Below are 10,849 nucleotides of genomic sequence, written 5' to 3'. Positions count from 1 at the left end.
TGTAATTTATCATGTTCTTTGTTACTTGGACTTGGAACTTAAATCTAATAAATCTACTTTTAATTAATAGGTCTAGAAATATCTATACATTTGTATGTTTTGGGTACCAACCTCTTGTACTACTCAAATGGTTGAAAAAACATATTGCTGCATTAGATCCAAGACTTGTAATTTATCAATGATCTAGATCTAGAGTAGATCGATCTACGCATTCATGTGGTGAGGCTCGTTAGATCTCAGTAATTTACCTGGATCTATGCATAACTTTATTTCATCATTCAGTCCCGTAGACTTGCATGATTGTCTCCCTTGTTTTTACCTTAAATAATGTTGTATAAACCGCAAACACATATCAACCACACCTCCAATTTTTTACCTGCTATTTAAAGGGGAAGTCCACCCTGATATTAAGTTCAGATCATTGATAAATTACAAGTCTCGGATCTAATGCGGGTCTGGGTCTAGATGCTGTAGACCTATTAAAGTGTAGCCTTATTCACGTTTTTTAATTGGTAGGAGATTGTTCTAGATGCATAATTACAGGTACAACAAGATTACCCCTTGGCAGTATACCTACATGTATGCCTCATTTAATAAACATCTTTCTAACAATTATTATATTATTTCATATAATTACAGTAAAAAGCAAGATATCATCTGTTAGACAACAACTTCAAGCAACTCAGACCGAGGTAAACATACTCCATAATGATGTAGCTTCCAAGGCAAGTAGTCTTTGAATTGATAATTCAATTCTGAGTTAAAATAGTAGATACATTTTTGTAGGTGGACAAGAAGCGGGCTCTTGACTGTTCAGACAATTAACAAAGTCTGTCTGTCTTGTACATTTCACCAAGCAAAGTCTCTCTTGTACATTTCACCAAGGTCTCTCTTGTACATTTCACCAAGCAAAGTCTCTCTTGTACATTTCACCAAGCAAAGTCTCTCTTGTACATTTCACCAAGCAAAGTCTCTCTTGTACATTTCACCAAGCAAAGTCTCTCTTGTACATTTCACCAAGCAAGGTCTCTCTTGTACATTTCACCAAGCAAAGCCTCTCTTGTACATGTCACCAAGCAAAGTCTCTCTTGTACATTTCACCAAGCAAAGTCTCTCTTGTACATTTCACCAAGCAAAGTCTCTTTTGTTCATTTCACCAAGCAAAGTCTCTCTTGTACATTTCACCAAGCGAAGTCTCTCTTGTACATTTCACCAAGCAAAGTCTCTCTTGTACATTTCACCAAGCAAAGTCTCTCTTGTACATTTCACCAAGCAAGGTCTCTCTTGTACATTTCACCAAGCAAGGTCTCTCTTGTACATTTCACCAAGCAAAGTCTCTCTTGTACATTTCACCAAGCAAAGTCTCTCTTGTACATTTCACCAAGCAAAGTCTCTCTTGTACATTTCACCAAGCAAAGTCTCTCTTGTACATTTCACCAAGCAAAGTCTCTCTTGTACATTTCACCAAGCAAAGTCTCTCTTGTACATTTCACCAAGCAAGGTCTCTCTTGTACATTTCACCAAGCAAAGTCTCTCTTGTACATTTCACCAAGCAAAGTCTCTCTTGTACATTTCACCAAGCAAAGTCTCTCTTGTACATTTCACCAAGCAAAGTCTCTCTTGTACATTTCACCAAGCAAAGTCTCTCTTGTACATTTCACCAAGCAAAGTCTCTCTTGTACATTTCACCAAGCAAAGTCTCTCTTGTACATTTCACCAAGCAAAGTCTCTCTTGTACATTTCACCAAGCAAAGTCTCTCTTGTACATTTCACCAAGCAAAGTCTCTCTTGTACATTTCACCAAGCAAAGTCTCTCTTGTACATTTCACCAAGCGAAGTCTCTCTTGTACATTTCACCAAGCAAAGTCTCTCTTGTACATTTCACCAAGCAAAGTCTCTCTTGTACATTTCACCAAGCAAAGTCTCTCTTGTACATTTCACCAAGCAAAGTCTCTCTTGTACATTTCACCAAGCAAAGTCTCTCTTGTACATTTCACCAAGCAAAGTCTCTCTTGTACATTTCACCAAGCAAAGTCTCTCTTGTACATTTCACCAAGCAAAGTCCCTCTTGTACATGTCACCAGTGCAAGGCTACAGAGGCATCACATTGGAAATGGTAGGGATGTCAAAATAAAAGGGTTCTTGTCATTCAGAATAGTCCATGTTAAATATCAATACTGCTCAATATTCCTGGCTTTCCTTTGTTATGTCTAAGATAAAACTAGATACCAGCATATGGTGGGTTACTGGATCGACATTGTCGCCTTATAATGGAAGAGGATCACATCTGACTTTTTGTATTTGTATGTTATGTTTATTTGTTGCTGTATGATTCAAGCTACCGTACAGATAAAGAGCATGGAGGGAAAAAACTTCTAAACGGGCTACAATTTTATACTACAGTCAAATCTGTCTATAGTGACCACCCAAGGGAAACACAAAAAGTGGCCTTTGTAGACGAGTGGTCTTCGTAGACAGGTTCCTTTAGTACATGATTCAATGAGAAACCATTTTCAAGGGAAACAACAAATGTGGCCTTTGTAGACAGGTGGTTACTAAAGCAGGTTTGACTGTATTATCCATTGTCTTATATCTTTATCCTGTCATTTGCCTCCCCCCCCCCCCAAAAAAAGTGATGCTTTGTGAGTTTACATCCGATACCAATTTTTTCATAATTTTGAGCAGGTTCAAGATCTGTCTACAGAGGAGCTTGACTGCCAATGGATCAGCACAAGAGAAGCTATCCTTGAAGAACAACTTGCAGACCAAATGAAAGAAAAACAGATGTACAGCGAACAACTTGTAAGCTTCATTTATTTTGTAAATCATTTTTGCATTCCTATTACTACAAATTACCATGCACATCTTACTTCTGAATGAATACATACATACACTCATAAATGTGATACTGAATGCCTTTAAGCACACCAAACATATCCAGAAAATATCTGAAATCAAAAGATTCTTGATTGATGCGATTATTTCCTCATTTGTTCTGTTTTCTTTCTTTTTCTTTTCTTTGTTATTGTTTGTTTTGTTCTGATTTTGGTGGGGGAAGGGGGAAGATAAATTCCTTTGTCCAAATAGTAAATGAGGTTGATAACTTAATTGTGAATTTCTCTTGCTCCCCCCTCTCTATCTTTCACTCTTCATTTTGTTCACATATTTTTTCCCCTTGTTTAAGATGTCTTATATATACCTCTTAATTAACCTACCCCCTCTCCCTCTCTCACTCTCTCTCTCTCTCTCTCTCTCTTTCTCTCACTCTTCATTTTGTTTTGAGCGCTCTTCACATATTTTTTCCCCTTGTTTAAGATGTCTTATATATACCTCTTAATTAACCTACCCCCTCTCCCTCTCTCACTCTCTCTCTCTCTCTCTCTCTTTCTCTCACTCTTCATTTTGTTTTGAGCGCTCTTCACATATTTTTTCCCCTTGTTTAAGATGTCTTATATATACCTCTTAATTAACCTACCCCCTCTCCCTCTCTCACTCTCTCTCTCTCTCTCTCTTTCTCTCACTCTTCATTTTGTTTTGAGCGCTCTTCACATATTTTTTCCCCTTGTTTAAGATGTCTTATATATACCTCTTAATTAACCTACCCCCTCTCCCTCTCTCACTCTCTCTCTCTCTCTCTCTTTCTCTCACTCTTCATTTTGTTTTGAGCGCTCTTCACATATTTTTTCCCCTTGTTTAAGATGTCTTATATATACCTCTTAATTAACGTACCCCCTCTCCCTCTCTCACTCTCTCTCTCTCTCTCTCTCTTTCTCTCACTCTTCATTTTGTTTTGAGCGCTCTTCACATATTTTTTCCCCTTGTTTAAGATGTCTTATATATACCTCTTAATTAACCTACCCCCTCTCCCTCTCTCCCTCTCTCTCTCTCTCTCTCTCTCTTTCTCTCACTCTTCATTTTGTTTTGAGCGCTCTTCACATATTTTTTCCCCTTGTTTAAGATGTCTTATATATATATATATACCTCTTAATTAACCTACCCCCTCTCCCTCTCTCACTCTCTCTCTTTCTCTCTCTTCATTTTGTTTTAAGCGCTCTTCACATATTTGTTCCCCTTGTTTAACATGTCTTCTACCTGTACCTCTTAATTATCCTACCCCCCCCCCCCCCCCTCTCTCCCTCTCTCTCTCTGTATGTCTCAGTCATATATTTGTGCTTGCTCAAACTTTTTTGTCGCCATTGTTATATTCCTTATCCTTCCTTATTAGCATCACAGCACGTCATCCCGAGACAAGATGAAAGAAGATTTCTTGTCCGATATTTCAGCCTTCATTCATGACTTTGGGTTGGCAAGCAGAGGCAAAGAAGAGAGGCTGACATCAGTCAAGGAACAATTGAAGGAGATGAAAATCAGACAACACAAGCTTCAAGAAGGTCCATATCCAATAGACCATTTTCCGTAATGTAATCAAATTTGATGCATAAATCTTTGATAATGAATTAAGTGCCTTGTTACAAATTATTTCATTCACCTGTTATAAATAATTGCATTTCAATAGGCAGAATGCAAAATTGCATACATAATAATAATAATATTCCGCTTATATAGGGCTTTATACAATGTCTCTAAGCGCTTTACAGATATCCTATTACCCCGGTCATTGGATTCAGTGCTTGCCTTCAAATATAAATAATAAATAATAATAATATTTAATTTTTATATAGCGCTTAATTAATACAAATGTCTCTAAGCGCTTTACTGTGTGCACAATCTCCACTCCCTGGGGAGCATTCCAGCCAGGTGTTACTTGACGCTCAAAGTGTTAGGTAGGACAAGCCATCATGTTTGTCCTATCAAACACAGTAAAAATTGATATATGCAATTCGCATTCTGACAATTGTAATATAATTATTTATAACAGGTGAATGAAATAATTTGTAACCTGGCACTTAACAAAAATTTGTGCATTAAATTTGATTACATTATGAAAATGGCCTATTCAATTCTTACCTCAGAAATACGAGTAGTTCATTCAGTTTGTGACGTAAATTAAATGCTTAGCCAAATTTGGTATGACGTTGCATGCAGCTTTTGGCTAAGTATTTTAACCTAAGTTTAACGAAGTGTGGCGGCATATGCTTGGCATATGGTTTTCATATGCAGGTCCATAATACACTGTGTGTGGATGATCTGGCTGGGATTTGAGCCATTTTACTTAGCTCAAAGTAAAAAAAAATAATAATAATAATAACACATAATTCAAGTATTGCAATGAATGGGTACCCAGATATTCAGACAAGAAGAAGTCAGATTACAACACAACAATTACCTACCTATTTTCTAATCCAGACGCGGTTTTATGACGCATCCAAAAGTTATTCGCCAATGACAGTTTGGCGTTTTCTCCGATTGTGTAAATAGAATCGTTTCAACAGCCATCGGAACCCACCATCATTGTTACATGTACATGTATAATTATGTGCTTTGCCTTCATTTATTTTTATTTGTCCAGACATTGACACCTGTACCAAACAGAGAGACATGCTGAGATGTATTGAGGATGAGAAGAAAGCAACAGAGCAAGTAATAGCCACACTCAGAAATGAGTTACATGGTAAATCTGATTTACTGATTCTCATTAAAATAGAAAAAAATTGATAACATGTGCCTTATTGTGTACGAATGATATTAATCTTAATTCTTAACCCCATTGGTGTCAAGAATTAGAGAACTTGCTACAAAACGTTCAGCTGTCACATATGCGCTTATTGTGCATTGGTGTTATTCAATTTGGAATATTTTGAAAATGCTACATTTTACGAAAATGATCATAACTTTGTAGTTTTCGCTTAAATTCTTTTGAAATACACAGGATGTATAGGGGATACTAATATACCATTACTTATGAAATTTCATTGAGGATTGCATACTTTGCCAGATGTTGCCAACCAAAAGGTCATTGCATTTTTTTGGGACACCCTGTATAGCAACACAGTTATGTCCTCTCTATGTTCTGTTGTTTGGTGAGTAGATGGACATCATTTATTACTTATTGCTCTTTGGTATTGAATTCTTTGCCTTTCTTTTCTTTCCTTCTATTTTCTTTTCTATTCTTTTCCTTTCTTTTCTTTCTATTCTTTTCCTTTCGTTCTATTCTTTTCTCTCTATTTGTTTTGATTTCAGAGAGAGAGAGAGAGAGAGAGCGGGGGGTAGGGGATAATTAGCATCTGAAATATACATTTAATGACTATTCAGAATTTACGCTCAGGTATTTTTATAAGTTTAGAAAACCCATCTTCTTTTATAGTTAAGAAATTAGATGGTTTGTTAAAATTGGTATGAGATGTGCAACCATCAAAAAAGGTATTTACAGGCTTATTAGGGGACATATTGTGCTCAGTGCTCTGTGCCAAAGAGTATCATTATTCATGGCGTCATTGTGAACATCTCAATGTGTCGCTGCGAAAGAGCAGGCATTTTATTGTGAACACCACAGTCTCATTAGTTTATCATGTATTCCTACAGGTTTGGAGGAGACTGTGGTGTCTGAGAAGAACAAAACAAAAACGCTAGAGGATGAGAAAGCTTTTGTATCTGGCAAACCACACTCTGATCCAGAATTCAAAAGGTAATTAGACCAAACTGTGCTTTCACATGACTTGATGCTTGGTGTCAACTTTCAGGTTATATCACTCGTGAAAAATAGGAAAGACAGGAATAATCACGTACAGATTACACATGCATACACAGTAATATATGAAAATAATGAAATCTACACGAATGGATAAATGAATAAATGAGTGAAGGAAGGAAGGAAGGAACTGAAGGAAATTACATTCAGAGTAGAGGAGCAAGCTGAAGGCTGGCTAAGATTATTTAAAAATATTAAAGGTATTACAAAGTTTTGGTATGGGGTCATGAATCTGGTTAAAATTAACATATTGGAAACATATGCAATCCTACAATATTCAGTGATTGTTGTCACGGTTAAAATCGAGTCTAAAGTGATAAAATTGTAAGTAATAAATTATTTTCGTTGTATAGCTCCCTCTCAAGGTCAAGATATTAATTTAGCTATAAAACAGTGTTTCTTGAGTAAAATCGACCGATCGGCTATTCCCGTTCGGAAATTATATACCACAACTACATATTCTGAGATTTTGATGGTCACAGCTACCATTGAATGGTTGTAGGCACTATTTGAAAGAAAAAAATTGATATTCAATATTTCTTGAAAACAGAAGTGGTTTAGGAGCTAAATTTTCTAGTGCTTATAATACATCCACAGGGGCATCAAAATATTTCAAAATTGTAAAGAAATTTCCCAAAACTTTGTTTTACCTTTAAGTAGCACAGCAAAAAAAAAATCAAGAAAATAAATATGAATATTACATATAGGGTAATGCAAGATAGAATTAAACTTATTTCAGGAATTAAGTATTTGAATTTTTTTAAGCAAAGGGGAAGCTTTGTCATCCAAAGGTATGATATTTTTTTCTAACGATGGATTTTGAAAACTGAAAAGTATCCATACAGTCGTACAAATGTGTGTCAAACTGTCTTCTTTTTTTTTTTAAATTGGACTAACTCATATGTCTTTTATTGTAAGAGTTTCCCCGCGTTGTTCAGGCAAATTATTTTTTAGTCTATACTGACTTTTCAATGATTCAACAGTTTCTACCGGCTTGATTTCAACAAAAGAATATAGTATTAGGGCTAGGGTCACAATTGAGGTTAAGGATTAGGTTTGGAATTAGGTCAGTAGATGAAATGTTTCATAGTCTACAACCAGTTCATCTACTACCAAATTGGTCTCTTCGCATATGGTCTACACCCAGCGTATCTACTGTCCACATTGTCTAATATTCGTGTTGTCTACTTATCATTTGGTCTCATAATCATTTGATGATTATCATTACTTATGATTCAATGATTATCAGACCATATGGATAGTAGAAGAAGTAGGCATTAGACAAACCTGGAAGTAGACTGTTTATTAGACTAAATGAACAATTAATGGACCAAATGGGTAGTAGGCTTATTGGAGATTAGACCAAATGGCTATTAGCCCCAATGGTCCTTAGACTAAATGATCAGAAATCGAAATGATTATTAGACCACATGGAAAAGTGGTTGTAGAACAATTGAAGGGTTCAGCGACAAAAAGACGTAACTCCATATTTTGCCAAAATGAGTATTTGATATCAAAATGTTCAGAAAAATGTGGGCTTTCCAGGAAACACAAATACTTATTTCCACCCAACACCCCATTGAAGTAAATGGCTAGTGAAACATAGAATTAACTCCTTAAGGCCCAATTAATGCTCAGTGACACATAAACCACTTTTTCTCAAAGTGGCCAAAATGGAGTTACGTCTTTGTGTCACCGACCCCTCAAATGTAGTTGAAATTCATGTACCTCCCAGGCTCCAGAGTCAGCTGGATGCAAGCCGTGACGAGTCACTCGAAGGGTTGTGCCAAACATTGCGGCAACAGATTGATCAGTTGCAGAGACAACAGTGGCAGCAACAACTAAGGAGGCAACATCCTTCTGGTGCCGGAAGGGCACAAGGGAGATTCAAATGGACAGCTCAGGTTTGTTAATGATATAGTGTACTTTAGTTTAACTTCTGTTTCTGTAAGCTACTTCCATCATTTTACCACTTAATTATATTTTTTGCACTTACAAAAATGAAAGAGTTGACACCTATTTGCCCCGAAGCAGATAATATCTCTTTTCAAAATGATGGGTTAACTATTAAAAAAATTGTGAAAAATAATTTTAAAAAATTAGTCAACATACTTGAAATTCAACATAATCTTCTCTTACCATCTCAATACTTATTTTCAACCCTTGCACTTTTCCTTTTCACTGCATGGTATCTATTTCATTTGTTTTTAATTTACCTTTTTTGGTTGCTTGATGGCTTATATTCCTCCTTTTATCTCCCTTTGACATCTTCATATTTATCTCTCCCTCTCCCTTCCTCTCTCGCTCTCTCTCTCTCTCTCTCTCTCGCTCTCTCTTTCTCTCATCAACTCTCTCTTTTTCTTGTGTTTTTGTCATTTTGTGTCTCAACTCTCCACCTCCCCCTCTCCCCCATGACCGTAGCCATCTATGCCCAGAGTCTTACCATCACCAGCACCCTCTTCATCATGGAGGACCACCCCAAATCCATGCTCTTCTCTTCCATGCCCTCCAAGAAAGACTCCAACCCCAGACATGGATACCGAAACATCATCATCATCATCGTCGTCTCGCACCAGCAAACCAAACTTAGCAAAACTCACGACTGCTCTGAAATGTAAAGTGGAGGAGAATTAGAAAAGAAGTTATTCATCCAGGTATGGATAAGAAGTTGTTTTCGTCGTAGACCCCATCATCATCATCGTGCTCCAGCAAAGCAAACTTATCAAAATCATAACTTCTCTGAAATCATATTGGAAATGAAAGAATTGGTTAGAACTCCAGATGTAGGTAGACATAAAGGTATCATCATGGACCATTATCATCATCCATCATCATATTATCATGACCTAGCTCCAAATTTGTATGACCCAAATTTGCTTTAAAATGCAAAGTGGAAGAAAAATAGAAAAAAGTGGTTAGCACTCCAGATATGGACCCAAAGACATAATCATCATCATCAACGTCGTCATCATCATCTAACTCCAGCAAACCTTATTTACCATAAAACTCAAACCTGATATAAAATGCAAAGTGAGCAAAGTGAGGAACAAAATGGTCATTACTTCAAGCATGCATGGACACCAAGTTGATGATCATCATCATCATAATCATCTCGCACCAGCAGACCGAACTTAGCAAAATTTTCAACTGCTCTCAAATGTAAAGTGGAGGAAAGCTAGACGGGAAGTCCAATACTCAAGAACTGGACATATTCATCAAGCAAACAGCAGCAGCAAAGTTACAGTCATTATTCCTAAATCTTAACCTTTAGAATTTCTTGTTTCAAAAAAATTAATTGATTGTTTACCTACATGTTGAACTATGCATTTGTTTTCTTCACATTTGTGTTTGTTTGATAAATCGCAATATTTCATCTTCGGCTCTAACTGGCATCAGAAAGCTCATCAATATGCAAATTATGTTTTTGTTTATCAACGTTAGATCATGAAAAATTAAGATTTTTTATTATTTTTTAGAACAACGGTAATTTTACCTTCTTAGCCATCAAAATGTTCCTTGCACTCATTACTAATAATATTTTGTTTGTTAACCACGTGTAATTGAATTGGTTAATAATTGATGTAAATAACTGACTTCCACTCGAAAAGAAATAATACACAAGCACTGTTCAGGTATGTTCAAGGCATAAAAATGTTCTTTAATAAACTTTTTGTGTGTTGACTTTAAATACAATAAAGTATTGATAATGGTGTACCTAACACATACAAGCATAAGGTAATAAAATAATAGTACTGAAAATGAATTTCTAAGCATCTCTAAGATAAGGATTGTTCATAACTTGTAAGGTAAAGCCCCTTACAAAAAATAAATGTTCATAATTGTGTTCAACAAGTTATGAAAGAAATTTTTACAATAAGCTTTTATATCTTTGTTTATTTGTGATATTACAGTTATAGTTTGGTACTTTGGTTGAACATAATCACTCAATAGAACTGGGAAGAATTTTGAGATTAAAGGAAAACTGAACCAGAAGTACCAACCCGAAATCCCCTCTAGTGCCATCTCAAGTCAACTATTACCTATTTCCCACTTCGCCCTTTAGGTTCTTGCACAAGAGTCCTCTGTCTGCGAAGTAGGAAATAGGTATCGAGTTACACACTGTTGGCAAGTTGATCTGGAGCTGGCGCTATGCAACAAACGTTACACTAGGGCAGAAAGTTCATCAGTTCAGTATTGCTT

At 36.1% G+C, this 10,849-nt stretch overlaps 1 protein-coding gene across 1 annotated transcript; it reads left to right on the top strand.

Moving 5' to 3' along the window:
• Window positions 1-2,074: 2,074 nt before the first annotated feature.
• Window positions 2,075-9,678, top strand: LOC587326 (NF-kappa-B essential modulator). The gene is made up of 7 exons (XM_030985998.1): window positions 2,075-2,116; window positions 2,686-2,802; window positions 4,226-4,391; window positions 5,471-5,572; window positions 6,484-6,586; window positions 8,385-8,553; window positions 9,071-9,678. The coding sequence occupies exons 1-7, from the start codon at window positions 2,075-2,077 to the stop codon at window positions 9,281-9,283; spliced, it is 912 nt and encodes a 303-aa protein (XP_030841858.1). The 3' UTR covers window positions 9,284-9,678.
• Window positions 9,679-10,849: the final 1,171 nt, after the last annotated feature.

This window comes from Strongylocentrotus purpuratus, unplaced genomic scaffold, assembly GCF_000002235.5.
Source record: "Strongylocentrotus purpuratus isolate Spur 01 unplaced genomic scaffold, Spur_5.0 spur5_scaffold_15, whole genome shotgun sequence".
In the NCBI taxonomy this organism is placed as follows: Eukaryota; Metazoa; Echinodermata; class Echinoidea; order Camarodonta; family Strongylocentrotidae; genus Strongylocentrotus; species Strongylocentrotus purpuratus.
Note: the sequence above shows the minus strand (reverse complement) of the source record. Positions and strands in the feature narration are given on the sequence as shown.